Below are 24237 nucleotides of genomic sequence, written 5' to 3' on the forward strand. Positions count from 1 at the left end.
TTAATGTTGGAGGAAAGCCCGAAGTGATGCAGGTCTCAGACGTTTACCCCTTCGGTGAAACCCACGAGCACGGGTATGGTGCTGACAAACCTAGAAACATAATCGGGGCGAACCGGGATTCGAGCCCACAATCATAGGTTTCTGGCGTGTCCAAGGGACGCAACTCTGCACAGCGAATCGCGGCGCCTTAGACGACTGGGCCACCCGTGCCCCCACCAGGTGAGGAGAATGTTCTTATTTAACAAATGTTATATTTGGGACAACACTTTCTTAGTAATGAACAATCTGTACTTTATACTGAGAAAGTTTTATCCCAAATATCACATTTTTGACCACTTTCTAAATGACATTGTGTGTTCATAGCTTTCGGCCGCGGGAGCCATTTACACTTGTCAGAGGGGTACTCAAGGTACGTGATCTTAACTACCACTAGTCGGACTTTCATTTTTTGTGGAAGCCTCTGTGGCTGAGTGGGTTAGGTTGATGATTTTGGGTGCTGGCGACTAAGGTATCTCAATCTAGCAGTGTGGGTTCGAATCCCGGATGGGACCCAACCCCAGACGCGCTAGAATATGTACTTTCCTGAGAAAATGTTATCCTAAATATAACATTTGTTACATTTGACCACTTGCAATGCCATTGTGTGTTCATAAATGTACATATTCGTATATTGTTTATTGGAATGTGTTTCTCGTTGAAAGGAATGTGTTTCTTGTTGATAGGAATTCGTTTCTTGTTTATAATAGGAATGGGTTTTTGTTGATGGGGATGTGTTTCTTGTTGATAGGAATACGTTTCTTGTTGATATAAATGTGTTTCTTATTAATAGGACCGTGTTTCTTGTTGATAGAAATGTGTTTCTTGTTGATAGAAATGTTTCTTGTTGATAGGAATGTGATTCTCGTAGATAGAAATGTGTTTCTTGTTGATAGGAATGTGTTTCCAGTTGATAGAAATGTGATTCTTGTTGATAGGAATGTGTTTCCAGTTGATAGAAATGTGATTCTTGTTGATAGGAATGTGTTTCCAGTTGATAGAAATGTGATTCTTGTTGATAGGAATGTGTTTCCAGTTGATAGAAATGTGTTTCTTGTTGATAGGAATGTGTTTCCAGTTGATAGAAATGTGATTCTTGTTGATAGGAATGTGTTTCCAGTTGATAGAAATGTGATTCTTGTTGATAGGAATGTGTTTCCAGTTGGTAGAAATGTGATTCTTGTTGATAGGAATGTGTTTCCAGTTGGTAGAAATGTGATTCTTGTTGATAGGAATGTGTTTCCAGTTGGTAGAAATGTGATTCTTGTTGATAAGAATGTGTTTCCAGTTGGTAGAAATGTGATTTTTTTATAGAAATGTGTTTCCTGTTGATAGGAATGTGTTTCCTTTTGTTATATATGTGTTTCTTGTTGATAGGAATGCGTTTCTTGTTTATAACAGGAATGTGTTTCCAGTTGATAGAAATGTGATTCTTGTTGATAGGAATGTGTTTCCAGTTGGTAGAAATGTGATTTTTTTTATAGAAATGTGTTTCCTGTTGATAGGAATGTGTTTCCTTTTGTTATATATGTGTTTCTTGTTGATAGGAATGCGTTTCTTGTTTATAACAGGAATGTGTTTCCAGTTGATAGAAATTTGATTCTTGTTGATAGGAATGTGTTTCCAGTTGGTAGAAATGTGATTTTTTTTTTATAGAAATGTGTTTCCTGTTGATAGGAATGCGTTTCTTGTTTATAACAGGAAGGTGTTTCTTGTTGATAGAAATGTGTTTCCTGTTGATAGGAATATGTTTCTTAATACCAGGATTGTGTTTCTTGTTGATAGAAATGCGTTTCTTGTTTATAATAGGAAGGTGTTTCTCGTTGATAGAAATGTTTCTTGTTGATAGAAATGTTTTTCCTGTTGATAGAAATGTGTTTCTTGTTGATAGAAATGTGTTTCTTGTTGATAGGTATGTGATTCTTGTTGATAGGAATGTATTTTACGCAGATATAAATGTGTTTCTCGAGATAGACAATTGTTTCTTGTTGATAGGAATGTGTTTCTTGTTGGTGGGAATGTGTTTCTTGTTGGTGGGAATGTGTTTCTTGTTGGTGGGAATGTGTTTTTTGTTGATAGGAATGTATTTTACGCAGATAGAAATGTGTTTCTCGAGATAGACAATTGTTTCTTCTTCATAGGAATGTGTTTCTTGTTGATAGGAATGTGTTTCTTGTTGGTGGGAATGTGTTTCTTGTTGGTGGGAATGTGTTTCTTGTTGGTGGGAATGTGTTTATTGTTGGTGGGAATGTGTTTCTTGTTGATAGGAATGTATTTTACGCAGATAGAAATGTGTTTCTCGAGATAGACAATTGTTTCTTCTTGTTGGTGGGAATGTGTTTTTTGTTGGTGGGAATGTGTTTCTTGTTGATAGGAATGTATTTTACGCAAATAGAAATGTGTTTCTCGAGATAGACAATTGTTTCTTCTTGATAGGAATGTGTTTCTTGTTGATAGGAATGTGTTTCTTGTTGGTGGGAATGTGTTTCTTGTTGGTGGGAATGTGTTTTTTGTTGGTGGGAATGTGTTTCTTGTTGATAGGAATGTATTTTACGCAGATAGAAATGTGTTTCTCGAGATAGACAATTGTTTCTTCTTGATAGGAATGTGTTTCTTGTTGGTGGGAATGTGTTTCTTGTTGATAGGAATGTATTTTACGCAGATAGAAATGTGTTTCTCGAGATAGACAATTGTTTCTTCTTGATAGGAATGTGTTTCTTGTTGGTGGGAATGTGTTTCTTGTTGGTGGGAATGTGTTTTTTGTTGGTGGGAATGTGTTTCTTGTTGATAGGAATGTATTTTACGCAGATAGAAATGTGTTTCTCGAGATAGACAATTGTTTCTTCTTGATAGGAATGTGTTTCTTGTTGGTGGGAATGTGTTTCTTGTTGGTGGGAATGTGTTTTTTGTTGGTGGGAATGTGTTTCTTGTTGATAGGAATGTATTTTACGCAGATAGAAATGTGTTTCTCGAGATAGACAATTGTTTCTTCTTGTTGGTAGGAATGTGTTTCTTGTTGGTGGGAATGTGTTTCTTGTTGGTGGGAATGTGTTTCTTCTTGATAGGAATGTGTTTCTTGTTGGTGGGAATGTGTTTCTTGTTGGTGGGAATGTGTTTCTTGTTGGTGGGAATGTGTTTCTTCTTGATAGGAATGTGTTTCTTGTTGGTGGGAATGTGTTTCTTGTTGGTGGGAATGTGTTTCTTGTTGGTTGGAATGTGTTTCTTGTTGGTGGGAATGTGTTTCTTGTTGGTGGGAATGTGTTTCTTGTTGGTGGGAATGTGTTTCTTGTTGGTGGGAATGTGTTTTTTGTTGGTGGGAATGTGTTTCTTGTTGGTGGGAATGTGTTTCTTGTTGGTTGGAATGTGTTTCTTGTTGGTGGGAATGTGTTTCTTCTTGATAGGAATGTGTTTCTTGTTGGTGGGAATGTGTTTCTTGTTGGTGGGAATGTGTTTTTTGTTGGTGGGAATGTGTTTCTTGTTGGTGGGAATGTGTTTCTTGTTGGTGGGAATGTGTTTCTTCTTGATAGGAATGTGTTTCTTGTTGGTGGGAATGTGTTTCTTGTTGGTGGGAATGTGTTTCTTGTTGGTGGGAATTTGTTTCTTCTTGATAGGAATGTGTTTCTTGTTGGTGGGAATGTGTTTCTTGTTGGTGGGAATGTGTTTTTTGTTGGTGGGAATGTGTTTCTTGTTGATAGGAATGTATTTTACGCAGATAGAAATGTGTTTCTCGAGATAGACAATTGTTTCTTCTTGATAGGAATGTGTTTCTTGTTGGTGGGAATGTGTTTCTTGTTGGTGGGAATGTGTTTCTTGTTGATAGGAATGTATTTTACGCAGATAGAAATGTGTTTCTCGAGATAGACAATTGTTTCTTCTTGATAGGAATGTGTTTCTTGTTGGTGGGAATGTGTTTCTTGTTGGTGGGAATGTGTTTCTTGTTGGTGGGAATGTGTTATTACACCCCCACCTGACTTGTTACCTCCTTCCTTACTGCGACAACCATTACGACTACAGAAACTATGTCGGGTTCGACCACGCCCAAACCTACCACTTTGGCAATTTGAGAACTACTCAATAGAACACCCGATATTTTCGAAAGACTAAGTTAATCTGACGTGGCTCATGGGTATTGAAACACAGTCTTTCAATTGTTAGTCCTTAACTTATTTTGAGTAACTTCTTTGACAGGGATTTAGAAGTTGTAGTTCTAAGTAAGGATAATATTTATGAACAACTTCTTTATTGCAATTAAGAGCGACGTTTCGGTGTAGGTTCTAACACCGTTATCAAGCAAGTGATATACAGAGTGTGGTTGACAAGTATATATGCAGGTAGGAGGCAATGTTTATACAGTAGAGTAGATATCACAAAAGGGGTAGTTAAGACATAACCGGCGGTGTAAGTAACATTAACAAAACTGAAGCCAGAAATATAAACAACAGGATTATGACTGATTGGGTTGATGAGTTCATGGTACGCCGGGGGTATGTAATAGCCTTGGTTACAAGCCTTGTGATATCTGATATCTACTATACTGTATAAACATTGCCTCCTACCTACATATATACTTGTCAACCATACTCTGTGCATCACTTGCTTGATAACGGTGTTAGAACCTGCACCGAAACGTCGCTCTTAATTGTAATATAGAAGTTGTTCAAACATAAATCTAATCCTTACTTATTATTACTACTACTACTAATACTAATACTACTACGATCATAACTACCACTACTACTTCTACTACTGTTACTACTACTACTACCGTACTACGATAGTATCCCAAATGATTACGTCGATGCTCAAGATGTCAATCACTGGATTGTCTGGTCAAGACTCGATTTTTTACAGACCGCCATCATACAGCTGGAATATTGCTGGGTGCGGCGTTAAACAACAAACAAACTACTACTAATGATACTAATAATAATAATACGGCTTCGACAACTACCATACTAATACTACCATACGACGACGACCACCACCACTACTAAGACTACCACTACCAGCACTACTACTACTACCAGACTACTACTACTACCAGACTACTACTACTACCACCACCACCATAAATAAAAATAATCATAATCATAATCATAATCATAATCATAATCATCATCATCATCATAACCATAATAATCACCATCACTACGTACCACGACTCACCTCCCGCCGTGATTCTATTCATGCACAAAAGGCAAATCCCCCGTAGAACCAGACACGAACCCCGCTGGAAATCCCAGCCGATAATCTGATGGTAATCCCCCAACGTGAGAACCTGTGTTAAGTGACTTGCACGTAACAATGAATAACTCTAATCCTGATTAGTCTTCACGAAAACACCCCGACATGCCGCAGTGTACTGAATGTTGTGACGAGATGATACAATAAGATTATATTCCACCCGTACCTACGACCGATTGTTGCGTATCTCAACACATCCATACATTGCCAGCAGCCATTACCAGTTGGAGTTCCTTCTGGTGGAGGACAAAGGCGAGGTCACGTGTTACAGGTGAAAGTGTCAGTGAGTCAAATGAATGCGTTCGTGTTGTGGTACTGGTATAAACGGTGTTGCAATGACAATGAACGACAGTAGCGCTATAGGAAGGGTGATGATGGATAACTATATCTGCAACAGGACGCCCGCCACCATGAATGAGAGTCAAGATCAGAAAGACGTTACAACTGGGGATCTTGTTATTGAAATTGCTGACAGCGATACCCCAGAAGCCTCTACCTCCGAGAAACCACAAGGCGACACCAGCACTGCTGACGAAACACTTAACGCTCAAGCAAAGAAGGAGACGGTCCTCAGGTAGGAAACATATATGTTCTTATTCTATTAAAACACTTCTAACCTGCCTTACTCAGATAGGCCACATTCACAATGCTATGGATATCCAACTACCTAGCGTTGTTTCGTATCGCAGTTTCACCCTTATTGTGTTTCGTGGTTTGTCAACACGCCTGCCCGTCACACCGGTATCATCACAATTTTGATCGTGATTCACACACACATGATCAGTTGGAAAGGATTTTGTGGCTATTTGTTGTATTAACCACTCTCCGAAAAATACACAATTCGTGTTCACTGGGTCACAGCCGGGACCTACACTCTGTATCAACGTTGTATTCTCACTTCAGACTTATTACAGGTTACATAACGCTCCACGCAGATAATATCAGTCATTACATTGTATGTCCCTGCTGGACCGGTGATTTCATGCAGTTGCATAACAAATTATCTTATGCCTATCAAACAATTTGAAAAAGTATCTCTAACTTTTTAGGATGAGGAATTGTGTCAATTCACTCGCTCACATCTAAAAGAAATTCATCTAATTCACACTTCAATCATCCTTTACCGAAATTGTTCACCGGAACCTTTTCACACGCATAGAACACAAAAACATAGAACACTTAAGCATAGAACACATAAACATAGAACACATAAACATAAACATAGAACACATTAACATAGAACACATGGTACAGAAACGTGATTAAACAGATCCAAATTACTATTGCGATTTCATATGAAGGCAAAGGGTATCAGATTTCCTTACTATATTGCCCTATCGTTCATATGAATGAAGCTGACAGGTAATTGTTCCCTGACGCGTCTGTCTGCACACGGTAAACGTCTAAAATCAACATTAGTTTGAGCCGACACACCGTGATATAACTAAAATACTGTTAATCGAGAACTCACCTACCCCGATCAATTTGAAAAATTGCTAAATTGCAAAATTAGACACGTTATTACCCTGCGAAGGGACAGAGGAGATACATGTTCTTATTATTCCTGTAATAACCCACCTCAGAGGTGGCGTCACCTTGGTCACGGTCTTGTCGGTGTCATTAGAGCCCATCTTACACAGAGGAAAGATCCCGAAAGAATAGATGACGTTATAGAAGGTTTCCTTGTATAACGCAAATTGACCTAGTGTATAGTAATCGTTGCAAGTTACAGTCAAGCGCATGAGCTACATATAGCCCAATCAATATTATCAATATATGAACGTTGGAAAAAGGTGGATTTACTGTGCACAACGTGTTTTACTCTCGCTATTCGGGACAACCATCAGCCTGGTAGGGCAAGGGGATGACTGCAAGTTTCAAATTTTCCAACAGCTCCAGCCATGTGTTTACATTTGTTCACCTTTTAGCGATCACCTCGTATTATCACAATTGAATCATGATTCATAAACACATCCTGATCACATAGCCGGAATCGTACAATCGTACACTTGTAGCAGGGGGAGGGGGGGGGCACGGGTGGCCCAGTCGTCTAAGGCGCCTCTATTGGCAAAGTTTCGTCCCTTGGGCACGCCAGAAACCTATGATTGTGAAATATTTTCAAATACAAGAGTGAGTAAATGTTATTTTTCACCGCAATGAACAATAGACCACCTATTTCATACGATAAATAATTGAATGTGGGAACATCCGTTACATAACTCCGAAGACACTGTTTCAAACAATGCTATATTCACATATGCTATGCTATGATATGTTGAGAAAGTTTATAATTAACAGGACGCGATCATGTCCTTAAATGTTTCTTTAAACCGGGTGACTTCATTGGAAAACGTTATCTTAGTTGTCTATTATTTAACGCAAGTCAGCAATGAAGGCGTTCTGTAAATTAACGAGTCTGGACAGGACAATCCAGTGACTGACAGCAGGTGCATCGAACTTCGCATTTGGGATACGGTGACATGCATCAACCAAGTCAGCGAGACTGACCACGCGTCCCCTTAGTCGCCTCTTTCGACAAACATGAGCTGCTGAAGACCAATTCTAACTCGGATCTTCACGGTGTGAAATACGTATGTCCAGTGTGTTTGTACTTAAGGAAGTTGGCGTATTACCAAGCAATTCTTTAAGCTGTTTACCGGCTCTGGTTGATCGAGTTTCCTGGCTGATTTGCCAGATGAATGTGTGCGTTGCTACTGACAAAAATAGTTCCTTGGATAAAAACGTATTTCGGTCTACCTAACGACATAATTCATTATTGTTGGTACGTTGGCAATCATTCACATTCGTGATGACATCAGCGGTGGATGTCAAGGTGCCCTAAATACCAATCTCACAAACACGTCATTGTACAAGAAGTGCGGCTGGTACTTTGCGAAACACACCATTGTGCTCGTATCGTATATAGTCAACACACATGGTAGATAAACACGATATGGGCTGTATTTAGATGAAGACAGATGTTATTGTTCTGATGTCTGTTTTTTCATAAACAAACCTATACAGCTTTAAGCAGCCGTCAGTGATTTCTAAGGGTTTGCGGGTCCTTAGATAGGGACAGCATGAATCTCCAAACACACCAGTTCGGGACATCACCACCGTCAAAGATTGGTTGGTTGGTTGGTTGGTTGGTTGGTTTGTTGTTTAATTCAGCAATATTCCAGCTATATGACGACGGTCTGTAAATAATCGAGTCTGGACCAGGCAATCCAGTGATAATTATCATGAGCATCGATCCACGCAATTGGCATCGATGACATGCATCAACCAAGTCAGCGAGCCTGACCACCTGATCCCGGGGCGGGGGGCGGGGGGCCCAGTCTAAGCGCCGTAATTCGCTTTACAGAGTTGTGTCCCATTGGGCACGCCAGAAACCTATGGTCGTGGTTTCGAATCCCTGTTCTCCCCATTTATGTTTCTATGTTTAACATAACTATATCTCTGTCACAGACCAGCTGTATCTACCCCCCCCCCCCCCCCCCCCTCCCCCTCCCCCCCTCACTGGCGTTACTGCCGCGCGTCCTCACAGCCATGTGAGATTGTCAACACAAACATAAGGTCATCATAGATGATTTTGTGTCGTTTTTAACGATCTGCCTTGTAAATTGTTGACAGCAAAAGGTGTCTTTTTATGAGAAGGATAATGGGGTCGGTGACCTGAACTATGCTTGATTATACACAATCAACTTGGACGGTCATGTCATAGCACGCCAAAAGATTATCTAGACACCATCCTGGGAACCCCAAGCTGTAAAGGTCCCCTTTCCTGTTATCACAATAGGTTAAATGGGGTGATTACACCTTGTGAAGCGGCTGGTCGTGTCAGGGATAAAACCAATGTATCCTATTCGCATTTTAATTGAGAACAACTGCAGTGCCCACCGTTTCTGTCATTGGACGCAAAGAGCATGGAATAATTTTTAAACTGAAGCATGAAAAAACCCGATTATCTTAAGGTTTTTTTCTTTTAAATCTTTATATGGAATATCTACAGTTTGTATGGATGTCAGCGTACGTATTATGAGGAGGGCGGTGAGGTAGACTAGCGGTTAAAGCGTTCGCTCATCACGCCGAAGACCCAGGTTCGATAACTACATGGGTATAATGTGTGAAGCCCATTTCTGGTGTCCCCCGCCGTGATATCGCTGGATATCGCTAGATGTCGAGTAGAGAGAATGGGTTTTATGATAGTTTGAAGTATCAAACAACTGTATATGTTCGCCCATGTCAGCATAAACATCCTCTGTTTCAATGTGGTAACAACAAACAAACGACTAGTCATAACCATGTGGCTTTCAATATTAAATTCATTTATTAATTTACTACATAAATGTTTAGCTCCAGCTCTCCCGGCCTTCATCAGGCACACAGTGTTGCTTTAGAGCTACAGAATTCGAGATGCTTTCATCTGTAACTGAATAAGGCTAATTTCGCCGGCAGGCCTGTAGATTGAGATGCGTATTTATGTATTCACGTAAATACCGTCATGGGAATGAACACAAAAGTAGAATAATTAAGGGTAGTTTTTGAATGGTATTAAGAAGTGATACACTTGAGGAAGAGAATTTGTTAGCTTCTCTATCATCACGTTTACATCACGTTTACACGCGTGTAACTCTTCGAGAGAAACGACTTGGTGTCCTCATAATAAAGAAGTTGACATCCATAAATTCTCTTCCTAATGTGTATCACTTCTAAATGCCTTTCAAAGACTTGAACGGCTTGGTCGTTGTACAACTCATGTAGATAATAAATGGAAATACAATAAGTTTGATGTGATGGTCATTTGACATTATTTCTTAACCTCTACAAAACGTGACCTTAAATCTTGACATTAAATTTTCTTGTATAAACACCAAGACGTTTCTGAAAGATTATTTTGTTTGTTTCCTGCTGTGAATCACGACCAGAATCAATGAGCATATCAGCATGATCACTCACTGTCTTGAGAGTTACGGGCGGTCGGGTGGCCTAGTGGTTAAAGCGCTAGCTCATCACGCCGAAGAACCGGGTTTGATTCCCGACATGGGTACAATGTCTGAAGCCCATTTCAGGTGTCCCCCGCCGTGATATTGCGGGAATATTGCTAAATGCGTCGAAAAACAATACTCACTCACTCACTCACTCACTCTTGAGAGTTACAGTACTAATGCAAACACGCGCTTCAGTGGACGTACAAAATGTTTCGACTCCACACTCTTATTAATAAGGTGGAGATTAATGCTTCAGCCATGCATGGTTTTCACACCCCGATGTCCGAATCAAACGCCCCGCGGCTGTCTGGACTTGTATTTCCACCCCACTGTCCGAATCAAAAGCCCCGCGGCCCTCTCTTGAGATTTGTTTTCGACTTCTAACTGCCTTTCGTGTGAAGTCTATTGTTCGATTGCAATACTAATTTGTTATTGACAACTTCCAAAAGTCTGAATGAGATTATTCCTTAACCGAATGGAATTCCGGGTCGTTTTACAGTGAATGTGCGTCCCTGCTGACTGGACGTTTCCATGATCGGCGGTTCTCCCAATGTGTGTTCTTTGTGTTTGATATCTTAATGGGGCACTTAAACGGGCTCAATTCACAGGTTAATGTATTTGCGATTGACGAACCTGTCCGACCTGTGTGTATACTATTATATTTTGGGAACACTCCAAATCCACCCAGTGTGTGTGTCTCAAGGGTGTGTACCTTGTGGGCATTCTGAAGTGAAACATATTATCTGTTCCCGAAATGCCAGAACAATATGTTTGTCCTCATTGTTTACTAAACAGACTTTGAAAGGATGGATTTACTGAACAATATTGTGTTGTGGCTCCCCAAAACATTAACGAGTTCATCTCTGAAAGAACAAATGTGCGTGCCTGGTCTCGACGTCGTAGGACAAGAGTAGTGCTGGGCCCAGCGTTACGCAACACGCACTTATGTTTTATATGCAAGTCATGACTGAATTCGCCATCGAATTTTAGTATTGTTCAGATGTGGATCTTTACCTCTTGCCATAGAAACTAGACGTTTTAACAAACCACCAACCCCTCTTCTAGATATAATTTGCCCACATTGTTTTAAACAGTTATAAAGAGAAATATTGATTTTTTTTACATGAGCTGGTCATAACTGATTTTCAGTAAAGCATTCCTATTTTATCCCTATTTTGCCCTTTATACCTACTGGGGGTAGATCGGCGGCTAATCGCGAATATTTCTCTGGCGATGACGTTTTGAATTTAACGACCGCGACCGAGTGAATAATATCCGCCTATATATTATTCCCAAACATGAACCACCCCATCCCTTCGAAAATATTATATTAACGGTCCCGTATACACCTGGTATTTGGTATAAGCATTCATATTTATTCTTATATACAACAAAGGTGTTTTTGTATCTCAAAAATGCTCTGTTCATATGGAATAGATGTATATTATTATTAGAGATTGTTATGTTTGGTAACAGTAAAAAACGTTACTTTATCCAATCACTGAACCAATACTTCAAGAAAAAAGCAAATATTTACATAGTGTCAGTCTAGGTCTTTTCGGAACAACGGCGACTGTGATCGCCTGCAGGGAGTATGCCTACTTACAGTAAAACTTAGTCATGCACCACTGTTCATGGCCGCCGTGCTGATGGTCTGCCTGATACCAACTGTCCGCAGGCAACGGATACTGTAGAAAATGGTAGAAGACTTAAAAACAACAGTGATTAGTGTGTCTACATCTGTCTCTTTATATCAGCGGTTTGTACCCGGACATCCTTGTACCCCTGCTTCAATTAACGTGATACGTCCGTATGGGCTCTTCGTCTTCCTTTCATGGATGATATGACAACACGACATGACGAGTATGTCTTCATGATGAACTCAGAGTATGTGCATTAGCACCTGTAATGTATCTCGCGCCATGAGGATATTTAGATCTTTGTCAGTGTGCAAAAGGTACACCCAGTTCGTGTTTTAACATAATACGGGTGTCTAAAACAGACTAGATCATAAAGATAAAGCCATTAGAGTCTATCAACGTGTGAGGTACCTGTAGAGTTGTATGTCATGTGTTAAAGTGCAGATTTGAAAGGGGAGGTTATAATTAACTGACGTAGGAGCATTGATCAGTCGTTCAGTGCACTGTTAAAATGTTTAGACCCCAAACACGTTCCTTGCCCCATTATTTTAACGCGTTTTTTTCTAAACGTGTTTAGGGTCAACATGTGGGAAAGACCTTACATCCCTTGAAATTCATTTGGGGTAATTTATAAAAGGGGCGCTCTCTAAGGGTTTTAGCTTTTAAAGGGGATACAGAAGTAGGGGCTGGTTAACCAGAAACGTTTAGACTCTAAGTAATCAGATATAATCTCACTTTCAGAACAACACCTTTAAAACCGGCGGGATTCGAACCTGCGATTTCTTGATTTGTAGTCCTTCAAGCTACCACCTTTGCTAAGGAGACTGTTGATGTCCCAAATATAAATTTTCGAATTATATTAGTATAAACGTGTTTAAATACGAAACATGTTTAAGCATTAAACGTGTTTAAATTCAAAACATGTTTAAAGATGTTTCAATTCTAAATATGTTTAAAGATGTTTTAATTCTAAATATGTTTAAAGATGTTTCAATTCTAAATATGTTTAAAGATGTTTCAATTCTAAATATGTTTGAAGAAGTTTCAATTCTAAATGTTTAAAGATGTTTCAATTCTAAATATGTTTAAAGATGTTTCAATTCTAAATATGTTTGAAGATGTTTCAATTCTAAATATGTTTAAAGATGTTTCAATTCTAAATATAATTAAAGATGTTTCAATTCTAAATATGTTTAAAAATGTATCAATTTTAAATATGTTTAAACACTAAGAATGTGTAAATTCTGAACATTTCTAAACTCTAAGCATGTTTATAGATGTTTAAATTCTAAACGTGTTTGAAGGTTTTAAAAATTCGAAACATGTTAAAATTTCACCAGATTATGTGGATGTTGTGTTCAGGTGGTGTTTAGGATGTGAAACGATAGCTCATTTCACGTGTTTAGTCAATATTCCAGTTATATCACGGCGTGTCAGCTTAGTGTAGGAGGAAAGCCCGAAGTAAAGCAGGTCTCAGAGGTTTTACCACTTTGGCGAAACCCACATGTGAAATCAAAAATACCCACTCACTCGTGTGTATAGATCAGGAAATGAGCGAAAGTGTTTGTGTTTGTAAAGTTATAAATTCTGATGATGCTTTTCAGTGATGGAGAAGCCCACATCCTGCGTGAGCTGGAGAAGCAGGTGTCGAATAGCGTGGACTTGGGCTCTGAGATTGACTACAAGACCTTCAAGAAGATCCTCAGAGTCAAAGACGTATGTCAAGTTTTGTACCTTAGTATGATTTCAGTGAGTGAGTGAGTGATTTGGGCTTAACGCCGCTTTTAACAGTATTCAAGTTATATCACGGCGTGTCAGCTTCATATGGGAGGAAAGCCCGAAGTGATGCAGGTCTCAGACGTTTACAACTTCGGTGAAACCCACGAGCACGGGTATGGTGCTGACAAACCTAGAAATATAATTGGGGCAAACCGGGATTCAAACCCACAATCATAGGTTTCTGGCGTGCCCAAGGGACGACACTCTGCACAGCGAATCGCGGCGCCTTAGACGACTGGGCCACCCATGTCCCCTCGTATGGTGTGCAAGTATGGGTTTACCCCGCATTTAGCAATATTCTAGCTATATCACGGCGGGGGACACCAGACATGAGCTTCACACATTCTACCCATGTCGGGAATCGAACCAGGGCATTCGGCGTGACGAGCGAACGCTTTAACCACTAGGCTACCCCGCGCGCTGATAACTGTCATGACGTCGATTGCTATTTTTATATTCTCTCAGTGCGACAGATGTCTGCATGACGCTAGTGTTCGAGACATATACTACCACTTGCGAATAAAGAAATATCGTGCGAAAGACTTATGGAGTTACAAAACCGATCGATACCCTAATACATAATACCACGTTTCATCTCATACTCAGAATTGGTCGGGATGGCAATTTTTCTTTCCAAGTCTCCATTATGTTTGAATTAGTTTTTCATGCTTACATTTCATTCCGTTGTAGTCGTTTTTTGGAGAGAGGTATTTCAAGCTGTTCGACACAAACAAGAGCGAGACAATCGAGGTGTCTGAACTCCTTGCGTCCCTCAGGAAGCTCACACAGGCGAACTCAACAGAAAAACTCAACTTTCTCTTCCAAGTGTACGACCAGAATGGTAAGTTCCCCACAAGATATAAATTTTGTTTATTTACTGTTTAACATCGGGTTTAGCAATGCTCCATCTATATGACAGCGGCCTGTATATATTCGAGTCTGGACCAAACAATCCAGTGACTGATGGTGAACAACGCTCCACGCCGTCGGGCCGCGAGGTCACGTTACCAACCACGCCACCAATCCTGTTTCTTTAAGTCGCCTCTCACGACCAGCATTTGTTGCTGTTGACCTTTTCTAACTGTTTGTTTGTTGTTTATAATTAACGCCGTACGCAGCAACAGTCTAGCTATATGAGGCGTTCTGTACATAATCGAGTCTGGATCAGACAATCCAATGATTGATATCATGAGCATCGATCTACTCAAATGGGATACGATGACATGCATCAACAAGTCAGCGGGCCTGACCACCCGATCCCGTTAGTCGTCTCTTACGACAGGCATAGTCGCCTTATACGGCAAGCATTGGTTGCTGAAGATCTACTCTAGCCCGGATCTTCAAGGGTCGGATGACAATGTCATTTTATTTTTAGTGTGAATAATTATGTACTTTATCTACTTTTGCTGTGGATTAGGGTTCAATTGCCATGGGATTGATATTGCTGGAATATTGCTAAAAGCGGCGTAAAACCATACTCACTCACTCATTATTCCGGCTTATCAGCATGTGATTCGAGTTAATTAACATTTTAAATCCTCGACAAGTGCCGTTGCTTCAAATTAACAGGATTTGATATGACGACCTCATCTCATAGGTTACACAACCCGTGAAGATCCGGGTTAGAGTCGCTATTTAGCAGCCCATGCTTGTAGTGAGTGAGTGATAATGGTTTTACGCCGCTTTTAGCAATATTCAAGCAATATCACGGCGGGGAACACAAGAAATGGGCTTCACACATTGTACCCATGTCGGGAATCGAATCCGGGCCTTCGGCGTGACGAGCGAACGCTTTAACCACTAGGCTACCCGACCACCCCGGCATTAGTCCGGACTACATACACACACACACACACACACGCACGCACGCACGCACGCACGCACGCACGCACGCACACGCGCGCCCGCGCGCATCGCTATAAAAGTGCAATAATCTTGAACGAGACGTTTAACCAAATTTCACCTCACATCATCTGATCATAATTGGTCCCTTGTACGCCATTTTTGTCGTACAAGCCGATTAAAGCCAGTAGCGGCTGAAGACGGGATATGGGTCACAGTACTCCCACAGGGAAGATCATTGCTATTGATAGAAAGCATTAGTTTGCCACGCCAGGGCTTGAGGTCAGATCGCGATGACATAGCTGGAATAAAGTGACGCCATGTCTGCGCTCAATTGTTTTGGTGTGAGGGAACTTCGAATCTCCATGTCCAATTATCACGCTCACGACTTCATATTAAGTGATATATTTGACAAACTGAATGGGCAAACTATAGGATATTATTAATACGCCATATAGTCTTTCTGGCTGCCTTTGACCCGTGAAGATCCGGGATAGAAAAGGTCTTCAGCAACCCATGTTTGCCGTAAAAGGCGACTATGCTTGTCGTAAGGGGCGACTAACGGGATCGGGTGGCCAGGTTCGCTGTCTTGGTTGATGCATGTCATCGTATCCCAATTGCGTGGATCGATGTTCATGATGTCAATCACAGGACTGTCTGGTCCAAACTCGATTGTTTACAAACCGCTGTTGCATAGCTGGAATATTGCTGAGTGCGGCGTTAAGCAACAAACCAACCAACCAACCAACTGGCTGCCTTCGCTCATCACGCTTAGGACCGGGTTCGATTCCCCACGCGGCTACAATGTATGGAGCCATTTCTGTTATCTTCCGCCGTGATATTGCTGGAATATTGCCGAATGCGGCGCAAAACCATGCTCAGTCACTTCGTGTTTACCTGATCATCTGATAATGATCTGAGTGGGTTTATGTAAATACCCGATCAATGTTAAATAAAGGCGTCTCTCACTTCTCTCCCCAATATACTCGACATGTGTCCCCCAGAGAGAGGCCACAGTGACAGGACATTCAGTCTTGAGCACAAAATGTTAGATTCGGAATATAATTTCTGAAGCTTGTGCATGTCATTCAGTCTGAGCACAAAACGTTAGATTAGGAAAATAATTGCTGAAGCTTGTTCAGTGAAATTGTTCATGGACATGACACTTGTTCGTGACGACAATGTTTACGTTGGTTGTGCTGTGTTTCTATACGACGAATAGCTGTGGCAATAATTTCCGATCCATCTGTTGGATCGGACACCAGACACGGCACGACATTGACTAAGCTTGAAAGCGTGATCTTTGTCATACGCACATGTGCCCCGTGATTCATCCGGTTTACCGACTCCCATGCGAGCAAATTAATTTTATAAAAGGGTTGAAAAAGATACCTCTAGTATATAGAAAATGTTTTTTTTATTTTGTATACATACACCAAATAGCGTATCGTACAATGTATATGAGAGACACTTCTAAAACTAATCTGGTATTCATAAATGACATTATGAAATAATCTCTAGCCGTGTCTGACATAATAGACGAGATCAACTTATTCAGACATGAAAACTATTTGATGTGAGGGTGTGTGTGTGTGTGTGTGTGTGTGTGTGTGTGTGTGTGTGTGTGTGTGTGTGTGTTCGAGTGTGTGAGTAATAGTGCTAACCTAGTGTGATGTCAAGCTGCACTTTAACATGGATACCCTACTTGTACCCAATACAAATCCGAGGCGACAAGCGCCAGGCAGGGTAACAACAAGTACCATCTTTTATCGTATCATGGTAGACGCGAAACACAAGAATTCAGACATTAAAGCCAATTTATATGACCATTACGAAGTAGTCATATAGACCTGACTAGCACTGTACTACCACATCTAAAATGTGATTGATTATTTTCCCTAACACATCTATGTTACCCTTACATGGTCCAAAAACTACATATTGTATATACAGTAAACTACGGTTATAACGAACACGCTTATAACGAACTGACGGATATAACGAACTTACTTTTTGGTCCCGACTACTTGCTGTAGCCATGCTGTATATGTACTTATAACGAACTACGGTTATAACGAACTAAAATTAGTAGTCCCTTTGAGTTCGTTATAACCGTAGTTTACTGTACTTTGAACAATAATATCGATGAAATATCCGCCCTCCCATGTCTTCCAACAGGTATCTACTACCTGGGCTGTTCTTCCTTCTATGTGATGGTTATATCGACATGGTGTATACACTGTTCTTCCTTCTATGTGATGGTTATATCGACATGGAGTATACACTGTTCTCCCTTCTAGGTGATGGTTATATCGACATGGTGTATACACTGTTCTTCCTTCTATGTGATGGTTATATCGACATGGTGTATACACCGTTCTTCTTTCTAGGTGATGGTTATATCGACATGGTGTATACACTGTTCTTTCTTCTATGTGATGGTTATATCGACATGGTGTATACACTGTTCTTCTTTCTAGGTGATGGTTATATCGACATGGTGTATACACCGTTCTTCTTTCTAGGTGATGGTTATATCGACATGGTGTATACACTGTTCCTCCTTCTAGGTGACGGTTATATCGACATGGTGTATACACTGTTCTTCCTTCTAGGTGATGGTTATAGCGACATGGTGTATACACTGTTCTTCCTTCTAGGTGATGGTTATATCGACATGGTGTATACACTGTTCTTCCTTCTAGGTGATGGTTATAGCGACATGGTGTATACACTGTTCTTCCTTCTAGGTGATGGTTATATCGACATGGTGTATACACTGTTCTTCCTTCTAGGTGATGGTTATATCGACATGGTGTATACACTGCTCTTCCTTCTAGGTGATGGTTATATCGACATGGTGTATACACTGTTCTTCCTTCTAGGTGATGGTTATATCGACATGGTGTATACACTGCTCTTCCTTCTATGTGATGGTTATATCAACATGGTGTATACACTGTTCTTCCTTCTAGGTGATGGTTATATCGACATGGTGTATACACTGTTCTTCCTTCTAGGTGATGGTTATATCAACATGGTGTATACACTGTTCTTCCTTCTATGTGATGGTTATATCGACATGGTGTATACACTGTTCTTCCTTCTATGTGATGGTTATATCGACATGGTGTATATACTGTTCTTCCTTCTAGGTGACGGTTATATCGACATGGTGTATACACTGTTCCTCCTTCTAGGTGACGGTTATATCGACATGGTGTATACACTGTTCTTCCTTCTAGGTGATGGTTATATCGACATTGTGTAGACACTGTTCTTCCTTTTAGGTGATGGTTATATCGACATGCTGTATACACTGTTCTTCCTTATAGGTGATGGTTATATGGGCATGGTGTATACACAGTTCTTCCTTCTAGGTGATGGTTATATCGACATTGTGTAGACACTGTTCTTCCTTCTAGGTGATGGTTATATAGACATGCTGTATACACTGTTCTTCCTTCTAGGCGATGGTTTTATCGACATCGAGGAGTTACGGACGGCGTTGCGGTCGTGTATGGTGGAGAGCTCGGTGAAGCTGGGAGAGGAGGAACTGGACATGCTGACTCAGGCATTATTCGAAGAAGCAGATGAAGACAACAGTGGGCAGATTACCATTGACGAATTGTCAGCGGTGATTCAGAAGAACCCGGGAGTAAAGGAGAATCTATCTGTAGGGTGAGCAAAAGAACATCTCTAAGGGGTAGTCTGGACCAACAGCACTTACAGATACACTGCCTCATGTTTGATCATACACTGAGTCATCCTTGATGATACACCAGATCATGTTTGATCATACACTGGATCAGGTTTGATCCTACACAGGATCAGGTTTGATCTAAACTGCCTCATGTTTGATCATACACTGAGTCATCCTTGATGAAACACCAGATCATGTTTGATCATACACTGGATCAGGTTTGATCCTACACAAGATCATGTTTGATCTAAACTGCCTCATGTTTGATCATACACTGAGTCCTCCTTGATGATACACCAGATCATGTTTGATCATACACTGGATCAGGTTTGATACTACACGGGATATGTTTGATCATAAACTGGATCAGGTTTGATCCTACACAGGATCAGGTTTGATCTACACTGCCTCATGTTTGATCATACACTGACTCATCCTTCATGATACATCAGATCATGTTTGATCATACACTGGATCAGGTTTGATCTAAACTGCCTCATGTTTGATCATACACTGAGTCATCCTTGATGATACACCATATTATGTTTGATCTACACTGTTTCATGTTTGATCATACAGTGACTCATCCTTGATGATACACCAGATCATGTTTGATCATACACTGGATCAGGTTTGATCTAAACTGCCTCATGTGTGATCATACACTGAGTCATCCTTGATGATACACCAGATCATGTTTGATCATAAACTGGATTAGGTTTGATCCTACACTGCCTCATGTTTGATCATACACTGGATCAGGTTTGATCATACACTGGATCAGGTTTGATTATACACAGGATCATGTTTGCTCATACACAGGATCATGTTTGCTCATACACAGGATCATGTTTGGTAAAACACAAAATCATGTTTGATCCTACACAGGATCATGTTTGGTCATACTTTGGATTCGGTTTGGTCAAACACTATATCATGTTTGATCTTACACTGGATCGTGGTTAGCCCTTTGTTTGTACGACTTAGGACGATCGGGATTTTTGACTGTGTGACTTGACCATGTGGCATCGTATCCCGACTGCGTGGATCGATGCTCTTGCGTTCGATCACTGGTTTGGACCCGTGAAGATCCGGGGTAGAATAGTTCTCCAGCAACCCATGCTTGCCGTAAAAGGCGACTATGCTTGTCGTAAAAGGCGACTAACGGGATCGGGTGGTAAGGCTCGCTGACTTGGTTGATGCATGTCATCGATCGCAATTGCGTGGATCGATGCTCATGATATCAATCACTGGATTGTCTGGTCCAGATTATTTACAGACCGCCGTCATATAGCTGGAATATTGCTGAGTGCGGCGTAAAACAACCAACCAACCAACCATCCAAATCATCACTTGTTTGCCTGTTCATTTAAAGGATGTATGATATTGCTGACTGCAGCGTAAAACAGCACTGAATTATTCTGTGCATTTATAAGGCTCTATACATTTGTAAGGCTCCGTCGATTCTCCTTTCATATGCAGCCTGTCTTACCTTCACTGGTAATATTGATTATATTGATGCATCATTATTGATATTTATCATAGAAACACTGGCTAATTTGGTGTCCTGTTTGGCTTGCAGTGTAGAACAATGGCTCAAACCGCCCACTAAAGCCAAGAAGAAGGGAAATCGGCACCTGACGAAAGCCTACTTCCTCAACAACCTCCGCAAAATATCCTTCTTCGCCATATTGATGCTCCTCAACTGCATCCTGTTTGCTGTGGGCTGCTGGAACTACCGGACATCCAACTGGTGCATCATAGTAGCCAGAGGATGCGGCCTCTGTCTCAACTTCGACTGCACCTTCATAGTTGTTCTAATGCTCCGGAAGTGCATCACCTGGCTGCGTGCGACGCCTGTTGGTCACCTGCTTCCGCTTGACCAGCATATCATGTTCCACAAGTTGACGGGCATCTTAATCATGCTGTTTACTATTCTTCATACTGGAATGCATATCGGGAACGCAAGTAAGTAAACTATGTTGCGTTGCAGACATGTATGTTAATAAATGTTCCCCGAAATAGCGACCGTAGCCTTAGAACTATAAGGGACGGTCGGGTAGCCTAGTGGTTAAAGCGTTCGCTCGTCACGCCGAAGACCCGGGTTCGATTCCCGACATGTGTATAATGTGTGAAGCCCATTTCTGGTGTCCCCAGCCGTGATATTGCTGGAATACTGCTAAAAGCTGCGTAAAACCATACTCACTCGCTTATAACTATGAAGCTTTATTCCGTCTTTATTCTCAGCATTACGCGTTCTTTACGCTTAATATGTACAATCATAACGTTTAGGTCAACGGAGTAGCCCAGTGGTTAAAGCGTTCGCTTGTCACACCAAAGGTCCAGGTTCGATTCCCAACGTGGGCATAAAGGGTATAATATTCCTATTGCTAGTGTCATCCATCCTGATATTGCTGAAATTTGGCTAAAAGTGATTGCACACCGAAGGTCTAAGTTCGATTCCCAAAGTGGGTATAATAATCCTATTGCCGGTATCCTCCACCATGCTTTTGCTGAAATATTGCTGAAATATTGCTGAAAGCTCACTCATAACCGCAAATATTCCTTATATCATCGTGTCATGTTTACAGATGCTCAATCGGATATTCTAGATTATTTACATTTCTTCTGCTACTGATGAGGATGTTGATTGGGTATGCAGGGAGTCGACCCACTAGATCCTGCTGTAAAATGAGCCAGTGGGTTAGTCACCAGGTTTCAATGGAGCAGTGATGCTTTTGCATAACACATGCAATACTGGGCGTTACCCGTGCAGTGAAACATCACTTGAGGTCACGTGGAAGCCGTGTCATGTAAATGTCAGCGATGATCAGTTCCACGTGGTAATCAGATCCATCCAGAAGAAATATAGCCAGTGTAAACGTATCTCGGACTGTGAAATTGAGCACATGCCTGTGGAACACATTTGGTGTGATTCGAAGAAATGAACTTTGTATGTAATGTCCAAACGCTGACATTTATATATCAGTGAGTGAGTGAGTGAGTGAGTGTGCGAGTATAGTTTTACGCCGCTTTTAGCAATATTCCAGCAATATCACGGCGGGGGACACCAGATATGGACTTTACGCTGTGTACCCATGTCGGGAATCGAACCCGGGTCTTCGGCGTGACGAGCGAACGCTTAAACCACTAGGCTACCCGACCGCCCTTTATTCATATATCAGGGTTAGGGTTAGGGTTAGGGTAATCGTTAGGGTTAGGGTTAGGGTGAGGGTGAGGGTTAGGGTGAGGGTTAGGGTTAGGGAATGCTTTCTTTAGGCAATTTATGCCGCACTGTTAGGGTTAAGTTTTAGGTTATGTTAGGTTAGGGTTTGAGATAGGGTTAGAGTTAGGGTTAGGGTTAGGGTTAGGGAATGCTTTCTTTAGGCAATTTATGCCGCACTGTTAGGGTTAAGTTTTAGGTTAGGTTAGGTTAGGGTTAGAGATAGGGTTAGAGTTATGGTTAGAGTTAGAGTTAGGGTTAGGGTTAGGGTTAGGGAATGCTTTCTTTAGGCAATCTATGCCGCACTGTTAGGGTTAAGTTTTAGGTTATGTAATGTTAGGGTTAGAGTTAGGGTTAGGGTTAGGGAACGCTTTCTGCAGGCAATTCATGCCGGACCTTCAAAACTCCCCGAATAAAATCCCCGTCGTGGTAATTATTTACCAGTAAAACCTTTTCCATGGAAAAAAAATCATCTAGTGAAAATAGTACAAAGGTACACTTTCACTGCGTGAACAAACTCTTTGACATAAACCTGCTACGCCCTGGTTTTCATTGTCGTACACGTTTCCATTTTCTTGCAGCCATGGTAGCCGAGAGTCAGTTCAACCTGACAGTGTCTGTCTTTATGTTTGTTGCAGTCATGGTAGCCGAGAGTCAGTACAACCTGACAGTGTCTGTCTTTATGTTTGTTACAGTCATGGTAGCCGAGAGTCAGTTCAACCTGACAGTGTCTGTCTTTATGTTTGTTGCAGTCATGGTAGCCGAGAGTCAGTACAACCTGACAGTGCCTGTCTTTATGTTTGTTGCAGTCATGGTAGCCGAGAGTCAGTTCAACCTGACAGTGTCTGTCTTTATGTTTGTTGCAGTCATGGTAGCCGAGAGTCAGTTCAACCTGACAGTGTCTGTCTTTATGTTTGTTACAGTCATGGTAGCCGAGAGTCAGTTCAACCTGACAGTGTCTGTCTTTATCTCTGTTGCAGTCATGGTAGCCGAGAGTCAGTTCAACCTGACAGTGTCTGTCTTTATCTCTGTTGCAGTCATGGTAGCCGAGAGTCAGTTCAACCTGACAGTGTCTGTCTTTATGTTTGTTACAGTCATGGTAGCCGAGAGTCAGTACAACCTGACAGTGCCTGTCTTTATGTTTGTTGCAGTCATGGTAGCCGAGAGTCAGTACAACCTGACAGTGTCTGTCTTTATGTTTGTTGCAGTCATGGTAGCCGAGAGTCAGTTCAACCTGACAGTGCCTGTCTTTATGTTTGTTGCAGTCATGGTAGCCGAGAGTCAGTTCAACCTGACAGTGTCTGTCTTTATGTTTGTTACAGTCATGGTAGCCGAGAGTCAGTTCAACCTGACAGTGCCTGTCTTTATCTTTGTTGCAGTCATGGTAGCCGAGAGTCAGTTCAACCTGACAGTACCTGTCTCTATGTTTGTTGCAGTCATGGTAGCCGAGAGTCAGTTCAACCTGACAGTGCCTGTCTTTATCTTTGTTGCAGTCATGGTAGCCGAGAGTCAGTTCAACCTGACAGTGTCTGTCTTTATGTTTGTTGCAGTCATGGTAGCCGAGAGTCAGTTCAACCTGACAGTGTCTGTCTTTATGTTTGTTGCAGTCATGGTAGCCGAGAGTCAGTTCAACCTGACAGTGCCTGTCTTTATCTTTGTTGCAGTCATGGTAGCCGAGAGTCAGTTCAACCTGACAGTACCTGTCTCTATGTTTGTTGCAGTCATGGTAGCCGAGAGTCAGTTCAACCTGACAGTGCCTGTCTTTATCTTTGTTGCAGT

At 41.2% G+C, this 24237-nt stretch overlaps 1 protein-coding gene across 3 annotated transcripts in view; it reads left to right on the forward strand.

Annotated features, from left to right (window-relative positions):
- The window catches only part of LOC124143342 (NADPH oxidase 5-like), a 56567-nt gene that overhangs the window by 17046 nt on the left and 15284 nt on the right, over window positions 1–24237 (forward strand). For 2 of the 3 annotated variants that reach the window (XM_048395279.1, XM_048395278.1), the window contains exons 2-6: window positions 5678–5854; window positions 13516–13627; window positions 14381–14531; window positions 19003–19213; window positions 20818–21203. In XM_048395279.1, coding sequence (XP_048251236.1) covers window positions 5691–5854; window positions 13516–13627; window positions 14381–14531; window positions 19003–19213; window positions 20818–21203 — 1024 coding nt within the window. In that variant the 5' untranslated portion in view covers window positions 5678–5690. Of the gene's footprint in view, window positions 1–177; window positions 220–5677; window positions 5855–13515; window positions 13628–14380; window positions 14532–19002; window positions 19214–20817; window positions 21204–24237 lie in introns of those variants that run through there. The other variant, XM_048395280.1, reaches the window with a different exon arrangement.

This window comes from Haliotis rufescens, unplaced genomic scaffold (assembly GCF_023055435.1).
Source record: "Haliotis rufescens isolate VD_foot unplaced genomic scaffold, xgHalRufe1.0.p SCAF_14, whole genome shotgun sequence".
NCBI lineage: Eukaryota > Metazoa > Mollusca > Gastropoda > Lepetellida > Haliotidae > Haliotis > Haliotis rufescens.